This window comes from Magallana gigas, chromosome 9, assembly GCF_963853765.1.
Source record: "Magallana gigas chromosome 9, xbMagGiga1.1, whole genome shotgun sequence".
NCBI classification, from domain to species: Eukaryota; Metazoa; Mollusca; class Bivalvia; order Ostreida; family Ostreidae; genus Magallana; species Magallana gigas.
Window position 1 is genome coordinate 50,047,109 of NC_088861.1, and position 27,661 is coordinate 50,074,769.

Below are 27,661 nucleotides of genomic sequence, written 5' to 3' on the forward strand. Positions count from 1 at the left end.
GTAGCGTAGTGGACAATGCACTCGCTGCGACCCGAGTTCGATCCCCGTGATCGACAGAGGTCGTATGTGATAGGGTATGGCGGTCGCCCGCTTGGACACGTGGGTTCTCTCCGGGTACTCCGGCTTCTTCCCACACCAATGACCCCCTCGTGCTAACATCCGTGCCAACGAGAGATATTAATATAAGTTGTAGAACTTGTTTATCAATCGTTGTAAAATAAATAAAGTTCAGTTTTTTAGAATGAACTCTGTGGATCTTGTAGAACTGCATAGTATTCCTAAATGATGTTATAAAACCGGGTGAATAATACGGGCATAATAATATCCAAATTGAGAGTTTAAAAACAAGTGTCATATTTGGCGATTCTGTGTCTGCAACGAAACCTCTGGTACTCTATATTGAGTCATGTATTGTGTATTCTATATGGTAACCTTTGTAACCTTTTATGCAATGTATGAATGAACGTATTATGAGTAAGTGATGTCTCATACCTAGGTGGGAGACCCCGAGACTCAGGACTCGGAGACTCAAATCCTGCATCCGTACTCTTTGATCGGCAGTTTTGACAGTTTTGTTACTTTATTTAGAAATAAAATATTAATCTTAATTTTGATCACTAAATGTTCACTCATGATCGTCGTAAATGGGCCGAACTAGTCAAAACTGTCCCTCATAAGTAAAATGTTATATATACCCAGGTGAAATGATATTGACCAGTCTCTTTGATTTGGGCTGCTTTTAATTGTTGTAATTCTAACTGTACGATCACGATTGTTAATAAACTTTTGGTGAAAGAAGTACTGGACTTCGTAATTTGAGTAGCATCTCCAGGAGATAACAAAGTTTGGAGGCTTACATTTTGGATTAATGAGATTTAAAAGCGGAGTTCAGGTACAATTATTTGTATTCAAGTATTTATATTGACAAGTGGAACTAGAAACTTTATATATAATATACTTACAGTATACGCAATTGATATCAAAACCTTTAATATAAAAACTAGACTTTGACCCGTGCGTGCATGGGTTGACATTGCATATGATATCGGACATTTACATAACCAAGCTTTAAGCCTACAATAATACTATTGAATTCACTTCACTCTGCTTAGTAAGAATAACCAAACTGGGTCTCGGGACAGGCCTTCACCACAGTTAAAACGCCTCCCATATACCTGTAATGTAGTAAAAAAATTGCAGAAGCGCTCCAAAAGGATTTGTGAGAAAATTAATGAAGCTGCTTTGAAAATAACAGTCAAATTATTCATAACAAACCATTTTGAGGCTGTAAATACCTTTCATCTAAAAGTTAATTTATATTTATGAAGAATTTAACACTTTTTCACCAACGTTTTTTACTCGCTTCAAATCTACACACCATGTTGACATTTCATATTAAATGCACTGAGTTAGAGTTATCTCCCGTATTTCTTTTGATGAACAGATATATATGACAAATTTTCAATGAAAATTCACACGTATTTGTAATATCGTGTGAGGCTATCCATTCAAATGTGATATTGTGGAATCATAAAGTAAAGAGCCTCCCATGATACAGCGTGAATGTAATGCGCATGCGCAAGATTGTAAAATCCAAAAAAATCCATGATTTCCGGATTTTTAAAAGGAATTTTCGTTAATTATTAATTAGCGAAGCTTGATTGAGAAGACATTAAAACAAATTGGTAATCTTCAAGTACCAATGATGTTTAAAATATATAAAACAAAAGACAGTTCTCTCTCAATTTTTGTATATCTAGATGACATCCCGCGCAAGCGCGGGAAATAACATTTTACAAATTAATGGGCTTTGTTTTTTTTACACATTTGTGTCCGATTTTTTTGTAATTGTTTTTTTAACCTTTTTAAAAAAAAACGAGTCTTAGAAAACGTAATTTCAATCAACAGAAATATTTTAGCTCATTGTAATGTTCGAAACTAAGCAGACATGTTCAACTACAAATCAGACCAACCCGTACATACTTACAATGTATAAGAGCTACGCGTACAGTGTCCAATATCGAGGCATGGTAAAAAAAAAAAAACAAAACAAAAAACCCTGAACCTTCAAATTCAAAGAATGCATTCATTTGCTTCCTTCGTATTTTTTTATCTGAAAGACATCGTATTGGGAAAATATTTTCAAAACAAGAAACAACCTGTTTTGTGAAAGAAACGAGAAACACTTCTCAAGAAATTTTGATTCGATTTCTTATTGAATGTTTGCACTGTTTTGATCCAATAAAAATAATTTCCGAAGATATATTTTAAGATTTTAAGATTGAAATGATGAGTTAACAACCGTATAAAAATCGCGATACTGTCCCTCCAGATATTAGTTATTTACGCATAGGCGTCGGAACCGGGGGGGCCCCCCCACTTTTTTTGCAAAGTTATACCTAACCATTAGAAACATAGCATGATAGAGGGTTCAGCCCCCCCCCCCCCCCCCCCCCACACTTTTTCTATCAGGAAAGATTAGTGTTCCTAAATTTACCTTGAAAGATTAGATTCCGAAGCAAACTAACCTACTAGCCCCCCCCCCCCCCCCCCCCCCCCCGGATTAGGAATTTCATGATTTAGGAAAAAGAGAAAATTTGGGTAAGTAAATTTTTCTTTTCGAAGGATAGGTATACTCCCCCCCCCCCCCCCCCCCCCCACGGATTAGGATTTCCATGATTTTGGGAATTACTTTTTTTCTCAATATTTATGAGGATTAGTCTAGCCCCCCCCCCCCCCCCACTTTCAATTTGCTTCCGACGCCTATGTTACGTATTTTCCGTCTACAATGTACATTGTACGATCAAAATACTGGTCGCAGCGCTACTTGTTCTCTCGTTTCGACAAACATCACTACCTAAAACTACACTTACGTTCCTACAATGTGACATGTGCATGTACATCACAAACATGCATTATAGAAAAAATAATAAAATTTAAAATAACACAAAATATACAAGAGGCCCATGGGCCACATCGCTCACCTGAGGAACAAAAGGTATGATAAAATCAGTTTAATGGAGTCATAATACAAACTATCTGGACAATGTACAATAATACATGTACATCCTGTATAAATAAAATCCATTTTCCCCTGGATATTCTTATGTTTATAATCAGTCCCTTTTCTAACAGGATGATTTTATAGTCATATCATATGTTGAGTATTGCAGTTCTCAAAAAGATCCTTAACAATAGTTTATATACGGGATATAAACGTACATCAAACTCTGAACCTTCTCGGGAGGCCAAAGAATTGTCCTGGGGCCAAAGTCTTAACAATTATTAAGAATCATCTGGCTGATTAGTTTCTGAGAAGATTTTTAAAGATTTACCCTATATATTCCTTTGTTAAACTTTGACCCCCATTGTGGCCCCACCCTACCCCTGGGGATCATGATTTTCACAACTTTGAATCTACACTACCTGAGGATGCTTTCACACAAGTTTCAGCGTTCCTGGCTGATTAGTTTCTGAGAAGAAGATTTTTAAAGATTTACTCTGTGTATTCCTATGTAAAACATCGGCCTCCCATTGTGGCCCCACCGTACCCCAGGGGTCATGATTTTCACAGCTTTGAATCAACACTACCTGAGGATCCTTCCACACAAGTGTCAGCTTTCCTGGCCGATTAGTTTCTGAGAAGAAGATTTTTTAAGATTTACTTTATATATTCATATGTTAAACTTCGACCCCCCATTGTGGACCCACCCTACCCCCGGGGGTCATAATTTTCACAACTTTGAATGTACACTACATGAGGATGCTTCCACACAAGTGTCAGCTTTCCTTGCCAATTAGTTTCTGAGAAGAAGATTTTTAAAGATTTACTCTATATATTCCTATGTAAAACTTTGATCCTTCATTGTGGCCCCACCCTACCTCCGGGGGTCATGATTTTCACAAATTTGTATCTACATTACCTGATGATGCTTTCACACAAGTTTCAGCTTTCATGGCTGATTAGTTTCTGAGAAGAAGATTTTTAAAGATTTACTCTATATATTCCTATATTAAACTTCGACCCCCCCATTGTGGCCCCAACCTTAGGTGAGCTAAAAAGGTTAAGTTTACAATACAATAAGTTGTTAAAGTTGGTTTCTGGAAGAACAGACTTTGAAAATTTTCTTAATAAATATTGACATTTTTTTTACTTTTTTAATCTTTAGTTTTTAAGATCTGTGTACAAACATAGAATTGTGAACATTGTGAGAATCTATGTATCTTGCTTACAATTCGAAGCTTAACACTCAAATATGGTGAGTAAATAGAAATTGTAAACAATTAAACACAAGAAACATGCACTACATGTGTGAGATGAAGAATTGTATATCTTATATTTTTTTAATACATATTTTATATATAAGTTTAAAAATTCAAATAAAAAAATAGAGGTTCCACTGGGGATTGAACCCTGGCCGCTGGAAGTGATGACCACTGTCTTATCCAGTAGGCTACGGACGCTTATGTAACAAGATGTGTTTTTTATTACATCATAATATTGTTAGTTAATCTATAGGAAAATGGTTTGAACATTTTGAACACATATGTGAATTAGTATTATTTTGATAATGATAATGTAAGGTACTTTTCATATAGTGTATGGATATTAATAGTTTTTCTTGAAAGCAATTTTATAAAGAAATTGATTTTGTTAGATTTTCAATTATCATAGAGATTATAAATTTCGGACAATAGCCATTTTGTTTGTGACCATTGCTGAGGCCAGTTGTGAGTTGAGAAAACTTTTGTAAGTAAAATAATTGTACTGCTACTATATTGTATTGAAGTAAAGTTAGTTTTTTTTATCAGCAATTATATCAAAGTAATCATTGTATCACAGATAAGAGTATATGTTGAAATTATCAAGAAAGTTTATAAAGTTTAAAGGTTTCACAGTGAATTGTACTCATGATTTGAATACAGACTAATGTTTGAAAAGGGTACAGTGATATTGATTTTACATATATTTTTATACAATTATAGACATGCATATTTTGCATAGTTACATGTCTAAATGGTTTGTTTCAGATATTATCTACCAGTACATGTAATACAGTTCCTTTCACCCTTATTTAGGGTAGGTACATGTGTACTTGAGAAATTATTGACTATGGCATTTACATATTGTCAGAGTATATTTTTAATCTGCAACATTGCATATTCAATATTGTAATAGGGTTATTTCTTTTTATGACCATCATTTATTAAATATAAGATAATTAGAAAAACAATATTTCGTAATTGAACATATTTGTCATTATAGTAATTGAATCAATTGTGATGCTTTATGATTGTGAAGTTTATATGTGTATTATGTTTTGTAGGAGCGTCACCATAATAGTAATAATATCAACAATAAACGAAGTACATCTATACCATACTCGTTTGTTACAATGGTGTCAGAAGTGGGATTTCGATGATGGCTCACCAGACTTCTTCACTGATGTTGAGGAGAGGAACTTACAACATTTTATGAAGAGCTGGGACATCGAATCAGGATAGAGATTTGGTGACGTCGAGGAACATTTCGTTACTATAGTTTATAGTGTATGTGAAATCAGCGATGGATCCTGCAATTGAGGCCGAGTTTAAGAAAATGAAAGAGAAGTTTACACTTATGGAGCTTGCCCAAAGTCAACTGAAGCAGAAACAGCCTACCGTATACATCAAATCTGAACGAAAACTGAGTAAGTTTGCAGGAAGACCTGAAAATGACAGTGATCCGGATGTGGACGATTGGCTAATGGATATGAGAGAACATATACTGAGTATTCCATCAACAGAAGGAAAAATTGAATTCATCAATGACCACCTCATTGGATCTGCTAAAACAGAAGTTCGTCTAAGACCAGCAGAACTGAAGAAAACTCCAGAGGATATTCTTAAAATCATTGAAGACACTTATAAAGTGCAAGATACTGTAACTCAACTGCGTCATAAATTTTACGAGAGAAAACAGAACGATGGTGAAACATTAGAAACATATTCTCTGGCTCTCATGAAATTAGCGTCATTGATTGCGAAGAAAGAGGGTTGTGATATGAAAACCATGGACAAAGTTGTGACAGATAAATTCATAGATGGTATCATGGATTCACAGATCAAGAGAGAAGTGCGTCGATTTGCATTTGAAAACCCTAAATTACCGTTTATTGAATTCAGACAGAGGATGCTACAGTGGGTTGATGATACACCATCAGTTAAAGTCAACAAAGTATCAACTGAAACTCCGATCAGCGAAGATCTGTTAGAACTTGTGAAATGTCAACAAAACATGTTAGAACACCAACAGAAACAAATAGATATGCTGATGTCCATGACAAAACAGAAACCAAACTATTCTCCAAGATACAGAGGCCAAAACTACCGGGGTTACTCTAACAGAAGAGGACATGGAAGAGGATATTATAATAGCGGAAGAGGATATTATAATCGTGGAAAAGAAGAAGGACCAATGAATCACCCAAAAGGCACACCCTCTCAGTGGGGAGTCTAACTGATGAGGGGCCACTCAGGAAAGACTCTGAAACAGATTTACAACACCAAAGCATTCAAAGTGAAATCAGTATTTCAAAGTGTCCTACAACAAAAGTAAAACTGAATGGACTAGTTAATGTAACATTTTTATTAGACACGGGATCAGAAGTCTCTACATTGAGTGAAACTGTATATAGAAAATTCTTTCCAAACGTTGAACTTAGAGATACTCAAAGACTCCTGAAACTAGTTGCTGCAAATAATACTGTCATTCCATACCTAGGCTATGTAGAACTTGACATTGAACTTTTTGGTTGCGTATTTCATAGTGTTGGATTTCTTGTATCCAAAAATACTAATTCCAGTTCTGTCCAAGGAATTCTGGGATGCAATATTCTGAAATATGTTAACCGTGTTTTGAAAACTGATAACACTACACCTGCGTACATTAACAGAGAAGAAGAAGAAAACTGGAACAGAATATCAACAGTGTTTGATTTAACAGAGAACTGTGATCGGTTATCATTTGTGAAAGTGGCAGGAAAAGAAGACATTTTAATTCCAGCTTGTTCAATGAAAGTCGTCATTGGTTCAACGCGTCAAAATCGGAGAGGAGAAGAAATGGTAGCAGCTGTTCAAGCGATTCAAGGAGCAACTGGATCATTACCACGAAATATTTCTGTAATAGACACACTAAGTGAGGTAAAGAATGGAAAGATTCCTGTTCGTGTCTTAAATTTAGGAAACGAAGATATTTGGCTAAAACCCAAAAGCAGAATTGGAACTTTGCATAAAGTAGAAATAGTAAAGTCAACAGAGGATCATTGTGATATCGATGAAAAAGCAGAAGACAATATAAATGTGAAATCTGATGTAGAATTCCACATTGGTGATGTAGACTTTACTGAAAAACAGAAAGCACAGTTTGACGCTTTATTAAAGAAACATTCCAATGCATTTTGTCAAAATGATTCTGATTTGGGACATTCATCTCTAGTTAAACATTCGATCAAATTAACTGACGAAATACCCATTCGTGTACCACATAGAAGAATTCCACCCAATCAATTGGAGGAAGTGAAACAACATTTGAGTAAGCTGTTGGATCAAGGAATCATCAGAAAAAGTAACAGTCCTTTCGCATCAGCCATTGTTATTGTCCGCAAGAAGGATGGAAGTATAAGGCTATGTGTCGACTATAGACAATTGAACAAGAAGACCATCAAAGATGCATACCCCCTTCCGAGGATAGAAGAGACTCTTGACATGTTACATGGTGCTAAGTACTTTAGTTCCATAGATTTGGCACAAGGATACTATCAAGTGGAGATGGATGAGGAATCAATTCCCAAGACAGCATTCAGAGTTGGTACCGGAGGACTCTATGAATACCTTCGCATGCCTTTTGGCCTGTGCAACAGTCCAGCCACTTTCCAGCGACTGATGGAGGCTTGCTTTAGTGAAGAAAATTTTGAAATTCTGTTATTATATCTTGATGACATTTTAGTTTTCTCAAAATCTATCGAAGAACATTTTGCTAGACTCGATATTGTGTTTTCTAAACTTAAACAGCATAGACTCAAAATGAAACCTTCAAAATGCTGGTTTTTCCAAAAATCTGTTAAATATTTAGGACATATTGTATCATCTGAGGGAATTTCTACTGACCCAGATAAAACAGCAGCTGTGAAATCGTGGGCTAAACCAACTACAGAAAAAGAATTGAGATCTTTCTTGGGAATGGCTGGTTATTACCGCCGCTTTGTGAAAGACTTTTCCAAAATCGCAAGACCTTTACATGAACTTACATCTGGTGGAAAGAAGTCGACAAAGAAAAAGAAAGTGAAACGGATTTCCATTCCAGAGTCGTGGACAAAAGAATGTGATGATGCATTCGAAACTCTAAAACAGAAACTTACATCTTCGCCAGTACTTGGATATCCTGATTTTAAACGTGAATTCATCGTAGAAACTGATGCAAGTATGGATGGTCTTGGTGCCGTGTTATCACAACAACAGGAAAATGGCAAAGTTGTTATTGCCTATGCATCAAGAACACTTCGACCGCAAGAACGAAACATGAACAACTACAGTTCCATGAAGTTAGAGCTACTTGCTCTGAAATGGGCCGTAACAGAGAAGTTTCGTGATTATTTACTTGGATCTCGATTCATAGTTTATACGGACAACAATCCATTGAGTTATCTTCAGACTGCAAAGTTAGGAGCTACGGAAATGAGATGGGCTAGCCAATTAGCACAGTTCAACTTTGAGGTGAAATTCCGATCTGGAAAATCGAATCGAAATGCTGACGCATTAAGTCGAAAACCTATTCCAAAAGTTAGGACTGTGACATGTCATTCTGAAACTGCAGTTCAGAGTATCGTGTGTAGTTCCCCATTGATGGATTTATCGAAGGAAATATCTGTTACGCCTACTTCTGTTAACGCCATACATGCAGAATCAAGAATAGATGCTACATCAACGTTACCAGGATATGAAACAGCAGAAATAGCGTCATTACAACAGAATGATTCATTGATTAGCCGTGTTATTTACTGGTTGAGGTCCTCTACCAAACCGACTACAGTACAGTTGAAGCAAGAAAACAAAGACGTTAGGAAACTTCTGAAACAAAGAGACAAATTAAAGTTTGAAGAAGATATCTTGTATCGAACCATAGAAATGGAAACTGGATTAATAACTCAACTTGTGCTTCCAACCATATTGAAGGATCATGTGTTAGAATCTCTCCATAACCATGCAGGACATCAGGGATGTGAAAGAACACTATCGTTAATTCAGAAACGGTGCTACTGGCCAACCATGGTGAAAGATGTAGAACTGTATTGTAAAAGCTGTGAAAGATGCATGGTAGCCAAAGCTCCTATTCCATCTATACGAACACCGATAACCAGTTTACTAGCATATCAGCCACAGGACATTTTAGCGATAGATTTTACTGTAATGGAACCTTCATCCGATGGCAGAGAGAATGTGCTTGTCATGACAGACATTTTTAGTAAGTTCACACAAGCTGTTCCGACGAAAGACCAAAAAGCACTGACAGTGGCAAAAGTTCTTATCAAAGAGTGGTTTTTCCATTATGGCATACCAAGGAGAATTCACAGTGATCAAGGGAGAAACTTTGAGAGTTCCATCGTCAAAGAACTTTGTGATATGTATCATGTTTCCAAAAGTAGAACCACCCCATATCATCCGGAAGGAAACGGACAAGTTGAAAGATATAACAGAACTATGCATAATTTGTTAAAGACCTTATCACCAGAACAGAAATGGAAATGGACGGAACATCTACCAGAATTAGTGTACATTTACAATTCAACGATTCATTCGTCAACTGGATATACGCCATATTTTCTCATGTTCGGTCGTGAACCAGTGTTACCCATTGACCATTTGTTAGGAATATCTACTCCAGACCCAGACAGCATCGATAAGTACCTTTCCAACCATAAAGAGAAATTTGGAATTGCATTTAATCACGCACGGAAAAATTTAGAGGAAAATGCAGAGAGAAGACAAGAACATTATAACAAAAGTGCAAAAGAAAGTGTTATTCCTGTAGGAACCCGAGTTTTAACCCGAAATCGTGTGCAAGGAAGAAATAAGATTCAAGATGTGTGGGACCCCACTCCTTATAAAGTCATTAGTGCATTAAGTGATAACGTATATTCTATTCAATTAGCAGATGGTTCAGGACCAGTGAAAAATGTGAACAGAAGAGAAATTCTTAACACCGGTGAAATTATTACAGAGGAACTAGATGTGGAAATTCCAGTTACAAATTCTGATGACTCCGATGAGGAAGATTCCTATTTCAAGGTGATGCATTGCGACCAAAATGAAGATATCGAAGAAGAAACAGTAAATACAGCAAGTGATACAGAACAGCCAACTGTTCTGCCAAGACGTTCCACGCGAGCTACCGCTGGAAAACATTCGAATCCGAATCGTCTTCCTAAATCTATTGTGTCTGTACAAAGGACTGTGATTCAAAACAAAAACTTTCAAGAACTTAGTGATGCAGTTGTTAACTTAGGAACTGCATTGGCAACAAAGTTGAATGAAGCGTGGAAACAGTATTAATTGTGTATTACTTTCATGCTGTATAAACTGTTCATATGAATGAATTTTTTTATGACTGACTGGAAATTTTTTTTCTCACCTCATAATGTATTCATCCTGTTTTATAACAAAATTTGTTCCATTGCTGAGGGCAGCAATAACAAAGTGGGGGAATATGTGAGATGAAGAATTGTATATCTTATATTTTTTTAATACATATTTTATATATAAGTTTAAAAATTCAAATAAAAAAATAGAGGTTCCACTGGGGATTGAACCCTGGCCGCTGGAAGTGATGACCACTGTCTTATCCAGTAGGCTACGGACGCTTATGTAACAAGATGTGTTTTTTATTACATCATAATATTGTTAGTTAATCTATAGGAAAATGGTTTGAACATTTTGAACACATATGTGAATTAGTATTATTTTGATAATGATAATGTAAGGTACTTTTCATATAGTGTATGGATATTAATAGTTTTTCTTGAAAGCAATTTTATAAAGAAATTGATTTTGTTAGATTTTCAATTATCATAGAGATTATAAATTTCGGACAATAGCCATTTTGTTTGTGACCATTGCTGAGGCCAGTTGTGAGTTGAGAAAACTTTTGTAAGTAAAATAATTGTACTGCTACTATATTGTATTGAAGTAAAGTTAGTTTTTTTTATCAGCAATTATATCAAAGTAATCATTGTATCACAGATAAGAGTATATGTTGAAATTATCAAGAAAGTTTATAAAGTTTAAAGGTTTCACAGTGAATTGTACTCATGATTTGAATACAGACTAATGTTTGAAAAGGGTACAGTGATATTGATTTTACATATATTTTTATACAATTATAGACATGCATATTTTGCATAGTTACATGTCTAAATGGTTTGTTTCAGATATTATCTACCAGTACATGTAATACAGTTCCTTTCACCCTTATTTAGGGTAGGTACATGTGTACTTGAGAAATTATTGACTATGGCATTTACATATTGTCAGAGTATATTTTTAATCTGCAACATTGCATATTCAATATTGTAATAGGGTTATTTCTTTTTATGACCATCATTTATTAAATATAAGATAATTAGAAAAACAATATTTCGTAATTGAACATATTTGTCATTATAGTAATTGAATCAATTGTGATGCTTTATGATTGTGAAGTTTATATGTGTATTATGTTTTGTAGGAGCGTCACCATAATAATAATAATATCAACAATAAACGAAGTACATCTATACCATACTCGTTTGTTACACATGTATAACAAATAAAGAACACAATTTATTTTTTTCGAAATGAATCATATATATACATGTATATACCTACATATTTCCGTCAGCGATATCAAACTCTATTTAAACTGAATAAACTCGAGAAAATGCCGAGCTATTGCATTAATCTTCCATTACGCAAAAGATAATGCCGAATTACCGAAAGAATGAATTGTATTTCAGTACCCCTACATCAGATTTTGCTTAATTTGCGCAGGAAAACAGTTAACTGTTTGATTTACCGAAGTCTCTGTTTGATTTGATACGTAAAAATCACGAAATACAGACGATAGTTTCCAGGTTACAAAGCATAGATAATGAAAACGAAACGAAAATCAGAACAAGCTAACACCAACGTCATGTGTGAAAACTGTCAACGCATTGAAATATTTAGCCTCAATTTACTTCACAAAATCGGCACCAATATATTTTGCATCTTTCAAAATTTCCCTTCATACGCGAACTGTTGCACAACAAGCAAATTCATCATAGTCAGATCGACCCTTTTTCGTATAATGTCATGGCTGCTTTAAACAAAGAACCTCGTTTTAGAAGTATGGAATCATTTTACCGGATGCCGAACCCGAAGCTATTAAACTGATTGAAACACGCCTTTCCTTTATTATTATTTTCGTAATAACTCAGATTTGACACAAAATTACCCCTTAATTTTTGCAATTTATATTTTCCTTCCCATAAGGATAATTTATGCTAAACTACGTTGAATTTGCCTCGGTAGTTCTTGAGAAGAAGATTTTTAAAAATGCACCCCCCTTTTTCTACAGTTTCAAGGTTTTCTCCGCTTTAAATACAGATCGGACTTTTATTTCTGCAATTTATATTTGCCCTCCCATAAGGATGCTTTGTGCCAAATTTGGTTGAAATTGGATAAGCGGTTTTAGAGAAGAAGTTCAAAATGTAAAAAGTTTACAGACGGACAGACGGACAGACGGACGGACAGACGGACGGACGGACGGACGACGGACAAAATGTGATCAGAATAGCTCACTTGAGCTTTCAGCTCAGGTGAGCTAAAAACTATATTATTCTTTTTGAGAAAGTACGATTGTTTTCATCAGCCCTTAGATTTGATTTCGTTGAATAGAGTTCGTGAGAAAATATTACGGGAGACAATATATGTTCTACCGTTATAATTCTAGGCGATATTTAAAGGGGCATGGTCATGATTTTGGTCAAAGTTTATTTTTCTGTTTTTATTATGTGCAATGCTTTAGAAATGCATATCTAATGATCAAAGGAAATTTGAGAGTCAGTCTTTCAGTTTTAAGCAAGATACAGAGCTCACAAATCTGTGTCATGTAAACAAGGCTTGTGCCCTGTTTTTGTTTACATAGGTTCAATATACCAATAGAAACCCTTTTTCAAAAGCTTTGTTTACATGCCAGAGAATTGTAGGCTCTATAACTCGCTTATAACTCAACAAATGACACTCAAATTTTGGTTGCCTATTAAGAATGCCTCACTGAAGGATTATTAACATTAAAATCGGAAAAATGATTTTTGACCAAAATCGTGACCATGCCCCTTTAAAGTGATCAGACTACTGTGTATACGATCTTATATTATAGTTACAATGTGACTTAAACATGATTAAAAAAAAATAATAGTGTTTTGATTAAGCCTTTCAATATGTCGGTGATATCCACCGGAACAATCGTATAGGTTTATATATATATAAGCGTTGTTTGCCTTGTAATTTGTTGTTGTTTTCTATTTTTTCCCTTTAGTTTCTCTTTAGTTAATTAATACATAGTTAAGTTTGTTTAAAATAACTAAATTAAACAAAATAGTATTGTTCTTGAAACCTCCATTTTTTTTACATATATACATGTATGTACACACCGGGTGTTACACGTTGTTGAACCGTGTCTCACCGTTCGTGTTCGTAAGCTGTACTCTATGCATGATCAGTGGAACAATATTTAGGGCTTGCAGATTAGTAACTTATCAATTTTAAATACATTCTACTAATAAGCTTCTCACTCACCAACGATAGCGTTGTTGACGTCGATAACAATAGATAAAAACGTTGTTGACGTCAGTAATATATTATTTTTCGTATTCATTTTCCAAAAAAATCATATTGTTCAAATGTGACAACCAGCACCATTTTAATTGTATGAATAAATGATGAAATCATGAGCCGGCACGTAAACTATGAAAGTGGTTGTTGCATGTAAAAGTGTCTAATTTTAACGAAAACTACTCATAAAACATCATACTGTAACGCATTTAAAAGAGCATTCCATGTTTAGCGCACATTAGTGGCGTCATTATGAAAAATGACGTCATTTTAGTGCCTGTAGGATTTCGCTAATAACAAAATTAGTACAATGCACAACTTCAATAACACAAAGACGTTGAAAGTATCGTAAATTTTGCGGCCAAATAATGCCAATACCGTATCTTGTTCTTAGTGTGATATCAGGTGTCATTTCTCTAAATCCTGTCACATTGGTAATTTGACGTACTACCATGGACCTGATTTCAGAAAAGTAACAAAATATCAACAATACAAAATGTAACAATATTATTAGGTTGTTTTATCAAAGATTTGAGCATATGATAGTATATCAATGTTAAAAACATATCACAGGTTTATGATCATCAGAATAAAAATATATAATATGTAAACATTACATGATTAGCAAAATATGTATAAATTAATGTATGTGAAAAAAATTGAATACAGTCTCCCATTATACAACTGTGGTATGGATAAAATAAACCCTGCTTTCTATTAGCAAAACATATTTATACTGCAAATTTTGTATTCTGTAGTTGTCTAAATAAAGAAATTTTTTTCATTGTAATACAAGTAACTTGTTATCTAACTACCAACAAAAATAAATACAGAGTTTAGAACACAGTATAAATTTGAAAATTACAAATAGATAACCCAAGATTGGAATGTTGAATAGAATATTTACATAATCATTAATTATATGACTTGTCAAATGTATTAATGAATTAATGATCTTAATGTTGCAAGTTGCTTAAAAATAAGCAAAAATAAATGTATGCGTACAAACCATTGTTAACATTGCAATTATTTCAAGGAGAGATACAATTCAGAGGCATGTCCTTTAGGCTTAGAGATACTCAATGTGTTAACACTTGGTTATTCAGTTCTAAATTAGCAATGCTGATCTGTTACATATAGTATTAACATGTTGCTGCTCTGTTTATAGAGTATTTACATGTTGCTGCATTGCACATGTATTGGGCAACAGCACATGTAACTGTTATAGAAAGTCATGCAAAAGGTATGCAACACATGTAAAACTGTTGTTATAACACTTTGCAATTGCTGTGACACAAACCTAACACTGTGTACCACACACACCCTACACATGTGCTATAACAACACACAACTGGTGGATTTGTTTTTCCGCTTAAATCCATTGGCAGCCATGATCACATTTCCCGCAACCTTCCAAGAATTCCTCTTTTTTTGCGTTGTCTCTTCAGTTTCTGGAACAAGCACCTTAAACAGTGAATTATCGATGTCCATTTCCTGTGCATCTTTCCCTTCTGCTTTGAAGTCCTTCTCTTTGGCCAGTAGGTCCCTGGCTTCTTTAAGGAGGTTTTCCTCTATGCTTGGTGTTATGGGATGTGACCTTATGTGAACAATATTTCCAAGCTTTGCACGGTTCGCTGTAAGACGATTACAAACAATCCAGATTTATTCACATGTCAGTACTATACATAAAAATATAACTTAATTTATAATCATGATTAATCATTTTACATTCCAAGCCATGTATATTAGATTCACTATTTACACATTCACTAGACTTACCTCCACTGGGCAGCATGATGACCGGGTACACCCCTCCCCTGGGTTGGTATATGACCCGGGTCATGGCGACCTTTAGGTTGATACACAGGTAACAGATGATGAGGCGATCCTCCTGTTTGTTCTGTTCACTGACCGGAACTATCACCCCCCAACCAATCCTGTCCCCCACAGAAACAGACGTTTCAGCTGAAACAAATCAGATCAAGTTTGGTCCATTTTGTTTAGACACATTCTGCCATTATCAAAAACCAATATTCACAAGACTTGTGAAAAGTTATAAAAAATGAAAATGGATTAAATATTAGATAGAGACTTGAGATTTGATAAAAGAAACAATGGAATGGATAATAATGGAAAATTTTATTGTCAAACACAAACAATTTTTATTTACCTCCATTAATGGCCAAAAAACGCACAAAATCCAATCTAAAATTAGAAGAACCCTCTGGGGAGAGATTCTGGGGACAGGGAGAGGCCAGGGCAATCCCTGGGGGAGGAGAATCGGACCCCTCAAACTCGTCCAAGATCTGCACCTCAAAAAAGTCATAATCTACAACAACAAAAATACATACTGCTTCAAAAGGCATCTATCAAACATCACAATATTTATGTAACATGATGTCATAAGCTTAGAGGAATGGTACAGAAAGACAATAATGAGAACGAAACACTCAAATATATCCTGGTAATTGCAATTTAAAGTACAATGTAGGTTCAAACTCCACAAATTTGGGCCACAAAACATTCTTAGATGAGTCAAAAATGTAAAACTTTTGCACTTTATAGCAATCACAATAAAATCAGGGTAGATTAAGAACCTAGATATGTCCCATTCCTCTTCTATGATATTAGAACGAGAATACTGACTGTTGTCTGGGTTCAGAGGTCGCGGTGACTGAATCAGAACGACATCCTCGTGTTCCGGTACACTGAACACACGGCTAACACTGTCCACCGTCACTTCCTGGGGGTAACACCAGTCACGTGGCTTACACTGCAACAAATTGAGTGAAACATTACAAATCACTGAACCTTACAAAATCTGATCCTTCAGAAAGTGTCTTCACACAAAAATGTGTGTCCTCCCGTGATATTGAAAACACACACAATAAGAGACCAAACAAAGACACCTCATAAAAATCTGGTTGTGAGTTGAACATATCTTTCGATAAACAGTCATACAGACTTTAATAGATTAAAAAATAATCTTTTGTTTCTCAGACTACTAAATTTAATATATGGAGTGGCAGACATTTATCTTACTTTCATTTTGCTAAGAATAATAATAACTCTATTGAGTGATTCCCCTGTTCAAAATGAATCACTACTGGGTGTATGATATGATACAGTGGTGTGTGAGAAACAAAACATTTTGTTTGAACCTTATATCCCCATTTCACTGATTGTTTTTTTTTGTACTATTAGTGAATAATTTAATTCTGTTTGTAATGCCTCATCTGAATGGTAAAACAAATTAATTTTCATCATATAAAATAACTTGCCTACATCACAATAAGATGTACATGCAAAACATAATTAATTGATTGATGTTACATTCAAATTTGCACATAAGAACGTCATTCTTTAAAAAGTAAGCCTTTTTTTTATTTTAGTCATAGAATATTTAATCATAAGGAATTAATTTAATTTCTACCTATGTTCTATGAGTATTACGTAGGTAAAAAATAAATTCGTTCCTTAATAGAGGGAGCTTACTTCACTGAATGCGGGGCCCTTTAGGTATTGGTTCTGCCAGTAGATGTCAATCTCCACATCATAACCGTTCCCACACACAGCCACAGTCGGTAACATCTGGTCCTGGTCAGGCATCGTGACGTACCGTGTGCCTATAGCACGATAGTTCTTGGAGAAGAGAGCCACTGGGTGATTCTTATCAAACATTGAAATCTCAACCCCTACCATGTCTCCTGAAAAAAAAATAATCTAAGTTAGAAATAAAGTCCTGATACTTTGCTGCAAAGCATCTTACAATGGATTTCTTCTTCAAAAAATTTTGTGAAAATAAGAGTGAGCAATATAAATCCAGGGTTATGATTCAAAAACACTTTCTATTTCCAAGCATAACTTTTATTGTAGTTCTTTCCAGATTAACTCAGTGCCTAATTAACTCAATGCCTTGTAATTTTTTGGATTACAGGATACTAATAGTTCTTTAAGTTTAGTGGATAAAACAATTGCTTCCTCCAAAAACAACTTGAGTCTGGTCTGGCCAGAAACTAATCCAACTCATTTCTAACAAACTGGTTATGTTCTATTGAGTGATTCCCCTGTTCAAAATGAATCACTATTGGGTGTATGATATGATAAAGTGGTGTGTGAGTTCTACCACTTACAAACTGGTTTTATTTTACCAGTCACAAAGTGGTTATATTTTACCAGTCACAAAGTGGTTATATTTTACCAATCACAAAGAGGTTGTATTTTACCAATCACAAAGTGGTTGTATTTTACCAATCACAAAGTGGTTGTATTTTACCAATCACAAAGTGGTTGTATTTTACCGGTAAAAAGTGGTTATATTTAACCGGTCACAAAGTGGTTATATTCTACCACATTTCATATTCCCCTGACTATATGTACCCAAGGAAACACTCACCCTCTCCAAATCTCTCCCCTGGAGTGAAGCCCTCATGTAGTTTGTTGTAGTACATTTTGCCGTCCCTTGAGTTGTATCCAGTGGATTCTGGGAGTTTTCCCGGATGTTTGTTAAGTGGAAATCTGGAGTGAGCGAGACCAAGTGTTAGCACCGAGTCCTCACCTGTAAAAAATAGTTCTTGCATTAAACTTATCGACACTTAGTACTGTGAATTCATTTGAAGTAGGCAACAATTTTCATATGCATTGACTTAGTAATATTCTGTGTTAATATTACATGAATTTATCTAACAAAAAATGATTTTCTGTCACAATTCAAATTCAAATAAACATATGGTAAAGTCCTCAAAAAATTGTGCTCGTCACAAAATTAAATGACGACTTACTGAGTTTATGTATCTCTATACAGTAGTATGGCCGTGTTTGAGTCTGGGGTAGACTTACTGAGTTTAGTATCTTTATACAGTAGTATGGTCTGGATTCAGTCAGGAGTAGACTTACTGAGTTTACGCATCTCTATACAGTAGTATGGTCTGGATTCAGTCAGGAGTAGACTTACTGAGTTTACGTATCTCTATACAGTAGTCTGGTCTGGATTCAGTCAGGGGTAGACTTACTGAGTTTACGTATCTCTATACAGTAGTATGGTCTGGATTCAGTCAGGAGTAGACTTACTGAGTTTACGTATCTCTATACAGTAGTATGGTCTGGATTCAGTCAGGAGTAGACTTACTGAGTTTACGTATCTCTATACAGTAGTATGGTCTGGATTCAGTCAGGGGTAGACTTACTGAGTTTATGTATCTCTATACAGTAGTATGGTCTGGATTCAGTCAGGGGTAGACTTACTGAGTTTATGTATCTCTATACAGTAGTATGGTCTGGATTCAGTCAGGGGTAGACTTACTGAGTTTACGTATCTCTATACAGTAGTATGGTCTGGATTCAGTCAGGGGTAGGCTTACTGAGTTTACGTATCTCTATACAGTAGTATGGTCTGGATTCAGTCAGGAGTAGACTTATTGAGTTTACGTATCTCTATACAGTAGTATGGTCTGGCTTCAGTCAGAGGTAGACTTACTGAGTTTACGTATCTCTATGCAGTAATATGGTCTTGATTCAGTCAGAGGTAGACTTACTGAGTTTACGTATCTCTATACAGTAGTATGGTCTGGATTCAGTCAGCGGTAGACTTACTGAGTTTACGTATCTCTATACAGTAGTAAGGTCTGGATTCAGTCAGGGGTAGACTTACTGAGTTTACGTATCTCTATACAGTAGTATGGTCTGGATTCAGTCAGCGGTAGACTTACTGAGTTTACGAATCTCTATACAGTAGTAAGGTCTGGATTCAGTCAGGGGTAGACTTACTGAGTTTACGTATCTCTATACAGTAGTATGGTCTGGATTCAGTCAGCGGTAGGCTTACTGAGTTTACGTATCTCTATACAGTAGTATGGTCTGGATTCAGTCAGGGGTAGGCTTACTGAGTTTACGTATCTCTAAACAGTAGTAAGGTCTGGATTCAGTCAGGGGTAGACTTACTGAGTTTACGTATCTCTATACAGTAGTAATGTCTGGATTCAGTCAGAGGTAGACTTACTGAGTTTACGTATCTCTATACAGTAGTATGGTCTGGATTCAGTCAGCGGTAGGCTGAACTGGATGACGTGGATCCCCATAGCTTCCTTGGACACTCTCACTCGACAGTACTGCTTACTGAAGTCCACCAGGGGGAGCTGCTCATGTAATTCGACCGTCAAATCTTCCGATTTCCTCATCATTTCTAGTTTCAGCTCTGTAGATTTAGAGGGAAGTAGAAACTTTAAATTAGGCTAGTAAAATTAACAGTCAAAAATTTCACAAGGCTTGAACATTGACATTATTTTCAATGCTTGTGCTTAATCATTTATCCACAGTCTTTTGCCTACTCTTTTTCTAGCTATAAAGAGATAGTTTAAAAAATTCAATACAACCTGAGCAGATTGTATTTATTTTTGCATCTTTTTCGAAACTTCAATTTTGCAATAACAGATGGATATATTTTACAAAAATCTAGTTTATTACATGTACATGTACTTATTTTCCACAGGAATTAATCAGTAACACATTATATAATTTCTCTAATTAAGGTGAAATAACACACCTGGAAAAAGTCTTTCAAATTAACAGTAAATTATTTCATTATGAGAGATATAATGACAAATGAAGTATGCATAAATAAGCGAACAATTAGCAGTTTGGGCATAAAAAATAAATATCTAAAAAATTCAATTCAGCCAGTAACAACAAAATCTCTAGGGATTTCGAACTTGGGATGTACGAAACACAAGCCCAACACTTCATCCACTCTGCTATGGAGGGAGTTACATATTGCCTTCGATAAAATCCTTTAAAAAAACGAAATGCTGTTTTGATCAGCGGTCAGGCATTTTGTGATGAACTGTTATTCCACCTTTAAACATTCAATTTGGTATACAATGAAACAATGGTACCAGATATGTGGTACTAAATATTTCACCAAGATACAGTTTGTTTCACTAGCATCTCTGTCCACCTCTGTAGAGCATCATTCAGCATGATACAGTTTACTTACGCCTCTGAAGAGAATCATTCAACATAAGACGGTTGGCCTCTTCCAAATAATTCTCAAAAACCTCATCCAGATTTTCATGCGTCTCAATTTTACGATTAGTTGTCACGTCAAGAGTTACTTTGTAGCCTGTAAAATTAATCCCTAATTGTAAATTGAACTAAACACACCAAAAGCTGTGCAAGTAAGCAAAACAAGAGGCCCATGAGCCACATTGCTCACCTAAACAACAGTACTTGTATCTCTCTTGAAATTTTTACACATGAACCTATATGTAACAAAATTGGAAAATTAACTATCTATAAAAACTTATAAAAACAAAAACGTCACTGTAACCTTGATATGAGAATATGAAGATATGAAAATGCTAAAATAGAGACATCACTAAAGGTAGTTTTGTATTTCTTCAGAAAATTGAACAATTTTGAATCTACACTATCTGGGGATTCTTGTATAGTAATATAATAATCTCACAATTAGTAGCATTGTAGTACTTTTGAAGACAATTTTTAAACATATTCCCTATACATGTATATTTTAATGTTTGACCCCCCCCCCCCTCCCCCCCCAAAAAAACAACAACAAAAACAAATTGTGGTCCCACCCTACCCCCATGGATCATGATTTGAACGAATTTGAATCTGCACTACCTGAGGATGCTTCAACACAAGTTTCAGGTTTTTTTGCTGATTGGATTTTGGGAAGAAATTGTTTAACGATTTTTCTCTACATAATGCTATGTAAAAATCTGAACCCCATTGTGGCCCCATTCTACCCCTGAGGTTTATGATTTGAACAAACTTGAATCTACACAACCTGAGGCTGCTTCCACGCAAGTTTCAGCTTTCCTTACTGATTTTGCAAAGAAATTTTTTTTAAGATACCAACATATTTTCAATATTTCTTAATAATCTCCCTTTGAAAGGGCTCTTTTTTTCAAACAAACTTGAAGCCCTTTCATCTAATCAAGAATGTTTTGTGCCAAGTTTAGTTGAAATTGGTCTAGTGGTTCTGGAGAGGAAGTCTAAAAATTAAACAGTTTAAGACGATGATGATGATAATGACAACAACAATAAAGATGGACAACGGACTAATTTTGATTAGAATATCTCACAAGCGCTTTCAGCTCAGGTGAACTAAAAAGGCTTAAAAAAAGAATTTTTCTGTTTCTTTTTTTTCAGATTGTGTTTAAGAAATTTTAGAGGTACAGTATACTCAATGAAATTATACATGAATGTCAGGAATTTAATTCACTGAGTGTCAATATTCCTTGTGTGATGATACTGAAGTTGACTTTCAGTGGTAGATATACTGTTGGATCTTTTTTACTTTTCAGACCCAAGTACTTCATGACATTGTCCCTTACTCACCGTTCTTGGTCAGGATGACCAGCGGAAAGAACCCGCCCTCTGGCTGCATGATGATACAGGCGTGTACAATCTTCGTATCTATGGTAACAAACACAAGCACCAGCTGCTGGGATTTGTCACTCTGACTGGGATTTTCCCGCACTTCCTTGGGATAGTGGATCCCAATTCCCATCCTTTGTCCCACAGAAATCTTAATATCTACAAAAAGAATCAGAATTTAAGGAAAGCCACTTTTAGTGTCTGCTATGTTATCTACTTTTAATCAGGGATCATTCCAGCTGCCTGATGAAATGAAAATCTATTATCTCTTTCCAGCACATGTACTGAGGAACCATTAGAATTTGAGGTGGCTCAGTTTTCATGGTATTCGTGGGTAGCCCTTCCCAACAAATTTACGTCCTCAATGAAAACAAATTTAAGAATAGTTTGTTACTGGATGAACTGACAACTGATGCATCCACAAAATCAACCCTAACCTTAACAAATAATCAAAAAACCAACAATCTGAGAGAATTGGCCCTCACGAATTTAACTGACTACGCAGTATATGAATCAATGCATGTCTTTTTCATCCGTTTTGACTCGCTTGTAAATTTTCTGAGCTATTTTTTACACCTTGTCTTTAATTAACAGAGATATATCAAACAAAATATAACACAAAATATTTTACAGAAAACATTCAGATATCACAGAGATATCAGATATCATACAAATATCACATAAAGATATCACACCAGAGATTATACAGAGATATCATACAAAATATTATACTAAACATTCAGTTTAAACTCACTTTCACCATCAGCAGATAGTCGGAAGAAATCTACAGTTGTTTTACATGTGGGTGTTGGTTTCAGCAGACTACAGGTTGCTATGCCAACGGCTGGTCCCTCCTGTAACTCTGACACACTCTGAACAATCACCTCGTAGTGCTCAAACTCTGTGAATATATGGAGAAAACATTTGGTCACTAAACTGTGAAAAAAATGGAAAATGTGTGACCATTGAGACACAGTGTATAAATGTAGGTCTGCACCCTGTACCTCTCTGTCAAACATTCATCAGTGGTATAGAGTAAAATGCATTAGGTTGGATAACTCTAATTTTTTTCCAAAATTATATAAATTAAGATTTTTATTGATATTTAATAACAGTAGATGTTTTTCATCAAAGCTATCAAATTTGGTAGTTATGTCTTTGAGCAAATCTGTTTTGGTCATGTCTTAACCTTAATATCAAACAAACATAATTATAGAATCACTTCTCTAAAATACACATGATACATATGACTTCTTTACATTATGCATGGTGTATGTAGCTATTGACTATAGCAACTCTATCTAGAGCAGGTTAGAATTCATTGGTCATGTATATACATATAGTGTTGATCACCTTTACTGAGTGAAGTTGGGCTCTGTATTATTCCCATATTCTCTGCCTCAGAATCTAACAGAAACATTTTGTCAGCCATATTGAATCTCACATCCTTGTCAGCCATCCAGTGTATCATGTTTTTCTGTAAGTAATGAAACTTATTTCATCTCTATTTACTTTGTCATATTTATCGCAAATAATCTATTGAAATACTTCTTGTCATTAAGACCTATCACCTAGATTTCTCTGGCTGTAGGTCTGTTACTAAACTCTCTATCTGAAAAATTTGAATAGAAGATCTGGCGATCCAAATTTTTTTTATGACGGGGAGTTACACACCTGCAACTAGATTATATCACCTGTGGAAAAACTGGTGTTGGAAAAGTGGAATTGGTACAGACTTCTCCAAGTTTAAAATAAACCTTTTTCATTATGATGATGATGATCATCTAAGATGATAATCATCAACTATAACATTATCATTCATAGTATTATTATCTTCATCATCAATTCATCATCCATAATTATCATCAACATCATCCTTATAATTATGATCTGATTCATCAGTTTTACATTCCTATATAACTGCCATCGACAACCTCTGTATTAATTACAATATCATATCATTACACATATGATTATCTTCATCAACAAAATCCTCATTCATTTTAATCCTAATCATAAACAACTTTCTCATCCTTCATTATCAAGTATTATGACAAGTAGTGTACATGACACATGTCACATTTTAACAAAAGGTAGTTACATGATTCCACTCCAACTAATTCTCCACTCTAGAAAACAATTAATATTAAAAGCTCAGATATTATATTCATTATGGGCATTATTGTGTCTCTCTGTCTGTCTGTCTCATAAAAAGTTTGTTTAACTCTAATTTTTGTAGAACTTTTTGTTGAGACAATCCATCTGCTTATAATCAAAGGCATGACTGTCATAGTAAAGTGTGTAACAAAATATATTACTGATACAAATACTGTCAAATTTAATATGTACCCTCTAAACTGACTTTCCTTCACTTAAACTTGTTCATTACTTCCAATAATGATAAAAACACAGTATTTACTGTTGATTCCTATTAAAACACGAGGAATTGATATCCGTGTAGAGAAGCTCATGTCGCGAATTTTAAAATCTCGTTTTTATTTTTCTGGACATATGTAAACTACTTAAAACTATGATAAAAATTTGGCATTTGGCATTTATGTTCTCGCGATTTGATGGGAAACAGCTGAATAGCTGAATTAAGTACTCGCGTAAAATAAGGTAGCTACAGTATACACCTTCTTCTTTGGTTATAATATATTCATCCTACTTACATCAGAGAATTGAGGTTTCATTATGACTGACTGGGGCCACATGATCCCTAGGTCTATAGGGCCACCCTGTAGACTTATCGTCGGCAAAAACTTCTTGTGGTCCGGTTCAAAGTGATATCTACAACAGGCACATCAGTTCTTAGAGAGACATCAGACAGAATGTCTTCATAAGAAAATATGTTTTAAAACCAAGACTTTAATGAATCATAGATATTAAAGATCTTGATTCATCAAGAAATCTTACCTTGTGGCAACAGGAAGTCCGTTTTTTACAAAAATGACAGTTGACATCGACTTTCCAAAATGGTTAACAAAAACCCCAAACATGTCACCTTAAAAAAAACAAATAAGCAAATTATAAATTATACAATGCATCTTTTGTGTAAATTCAAACGTCATTTTATCTCATCTTTTTTAAAATTTAACAGAGTTCCCGATACCTATGCTATACTTGGCTCCATGGGAGTTAGCTGCATCATTGTGTGATGTCCGACAGACGCCATCACTGCTGTATCCCACCGTGTTAATCCACCGGCCCGGTCGTCCATCCTCAGCGATGTCTGGTCCAGCGATTCCGATGGTGATCTCACTGTTATCAGCTGTTGAAAAAAAATTACGCCAAAATCACTAACAGTGTAAAAGTTTTAAAAGTATGCCAAATTTTTTTTATCACAATATCACAATATCACAATAAATCCAATCTTTTGTCGAAATCCTTAAAGTTGTAAAAAAAAAATTAAAAAGTATCTTCAATCCCCAAATCACTAATAAAGATGAAATCCAAAAAGGAGATCAAAAATCACTGATCATGGTAACATAAAAGTACACAAAAATCACTAATCATAAAAATGCCAAAAGTATGCAAAAAATGACTGATTATAATAAAACCTAAAGTACGCCATAATAAATCACTAATGGTAGCTGTTAATGAACAATAAAATAAGATATGCAAAAATCACTGATCTTAAAAGTTCCAGACCACTGCATCTTCACAACGTCAAGGTTTTGTGATTACGGAACTCCATTGTGTGGAGTTCCGTAATCACAAAACCTTGACGTTGTGAAGATGGACCACTGGTGCTTGGATATTTGAGTTTAAGCTAGCATTCAAGGTTCAAAGGTTAGCCAAATTTTGCCAGATCTTGGTAACCAAAACATTTCAATTCAATTATTTGGATAAAAAATAAAAATCAAGATTAAACACATACACAGAGCTCGAATCTGAGCAAAGAAGAACGGTTTGTCGGGGGTGAGGGGAACCAGACACTGGAGAAAGTTACTGGTCTCGGAGAACTGCTTCAGCTGGACATCCGAGATCAGGCCCGGCATAGGGGGGTGGTCCGTGAACAGGATGTCCCCCGCGCTGCGGAACTGTCCAGGCATCGTCACCACCTGTTAAATCAACAGACGCAAATTTGTATGATCATTAGATGTACGTGAAAAGATCAAATTTCAGGAAATCACAATTAACTATAGGTTTTCCACCAACCAGAAGAATTATAGAATTAGTAGAAATATGGCTCAAATCTAGTTAAAATCAACACTTTGGTGTTGATTCATAAATGTCCAATATTTTTCATATCACATATAACTGTCTTTAGCTGCCCTGGCTATTTAATTTAACATGCTTACATGTAGGTAATTTAATTGGTAAAAAAAAACAACTCATGACGTTGGCTTCTGATTTCAAGATTGTCACACTGTGACGGTAATATTACTTCAGGATCTTTTTACACTGTCGGATTTCACTGACACTCGGATAGGTTCGGGGTGAATGGATAAACAAGTTAAGGTGGTCTCACCTGTTGACTTACTCCAGTATAGACACCTCCATGATAGGGACTCACTGCCTCGGCTCACCACGCACCGATGTTCACAGGGCTCGGTTAACAGACAACCGCGAGATACATTTCACAACAGATCTAGTTGATGTTTATATCTAGTAGTCATTTTCTCGCTTATCTTTTACACAAATATTAAACTCTAGGATTAGTTTGTTCGTTGCTATCTTTCCCTCGCATGCGGAAGTAAACACTTTTCTAAATTTAGAACCAAGTGTGCAGATAGTTTTTATCCGGTTCACAAGACTTGGTTTGTTGGTAAGTTTAAACACTGTTAAAAGTTCACAAATGCATTAAATAATAATAATATAAAAATAAATCATTAATTGACTTATTTTTTGTGAAAATAGAATAAACTTTCAGATTCTCAAAATATTATTTTAGGCTAGCCTAACGATATGTACGGAGTATATATCATTGTATAAACAGCTGATAAATAGTAGCAGTGCTGGTCGATTTTTGGAGGTGCTGCATCTTTTAAAATCAAAATTATTGCTAATTGAAGTCCTCTGTTTTTCATGAGATACAATTTCTCAATATTGGTAAAAGTTGTTTGCGTGGTGTATTGAGGTTCCTCTCTGTTTCACCGGTCTATGTTTGACATCGGACACCCCGCGCTGACTTGGACCATTGGTCCGGGGAAGTGAACGCTTTATTCGTGAGCGCAGTTTAAAACAATACAACGGTATACAGTTATAGGCGGGGGGACAAAGGGGGATATTGAGGGGGGAATTCTCTCAACAAAATTCATACAGAATTTCACATGAATATCGGGCAAAAAATTTTTTAAATAAATTCATGCAGACTGCAGTTATTATATTATTTAGAATTATGAAGAGAAATTTTTTTTCCTTCAAAATA

At 35.1% G+C, this 27,661-nt stretch overlaps 1 protein-coding gene across 4 annotated transcripts; it reads right to left on the reverse strand.

The window, feature by feature from the left end:
* Nucleotides 1–14,393: 14,393 nt before the first annotated feature.
* Nucleotides 14,394–26,995, reverse strand: LOC105338981 (uncharacterized). 4 transcript variants are annotated; one of them, XM_066071243.1, is made up of 16 exons: nucleotides 26,774–26,995; nucleotides 26,168–26,351; nucleotides 25,400–25,558; nucleotides 25,204–25,291; nucleotides 24,960–25,077; nucleotides 23,641–23,764; nucleotides 23,042–23,188; nucleotides 22,249–22,446; nucleotides 20,882–21,007; nucleotides 19,889–20,083; nucleotides 18,287–18,448; nucleotides 17,386–17,597; nucleotides 16,537–16,663; nucleotides 16,061–16,219; nucleotides 15,670–15,855; nucleotides 14,394–15,524 (listed from the first exon to the last, which is right to left on the reverse strand). In XM_066071243.1, the coding sequence occupies exons 2-16, from the start codon at nucleotides 26,340–26,342 to the stop codon at nucleotides 15,226–15,228; spliced, it is 2,475 nt and encodes an 824-aa protein (XP_065927315.1). In that variant the 5' UTR covers nucleotides 26,343–26,351; nucleotides 26,774–26,995; the 3' UTR covers nucleotides 14,394–15,225. The 4 variants fall into 4 exon arrangements, with proteins under 4 accessions (XP_065927315.1, XP_065927313.1, XP_065927314.1 ...); XM_066071241.1 differs by having other exon boundaries at nucleotides 26,762–26,995; XM_066071242.1 differs by lacking the exon at nucleotides 26,774–26,995 and adding an exon at nucleotides 26,694–26,716.
* Nucleotides 26,996–27,661: the final 666 nt, after the last annotated feature.

What these genes read in the sequence shown, in the direction of transcription:
- LOC105338981 (XM_066071243.1), bottom strand. Translation starts at nt 26,342, where the DNA reads ATGCCTGGACAGTTCCGCAGCGCGGGGGACATCCTGTTCACGGACCAC. An exon ending in CCCAACTTCACTCAGTAAAG is followed by an intron (nt 23,189 to 23,640) that starts GTGATCAACACT and finishes ATATATTCACAG; the next exon opens with AGTTTGAGCACTACGAGGTG. An exon ending in GAATGATTCTCTTCAGAGGC is followed by an intron (nt 20,084 to 20,881) that starts GTAAGTAAACTG and finishes CTAAATCTACAG; the next exon opens with AGCTGAAACTAGAAATGATG.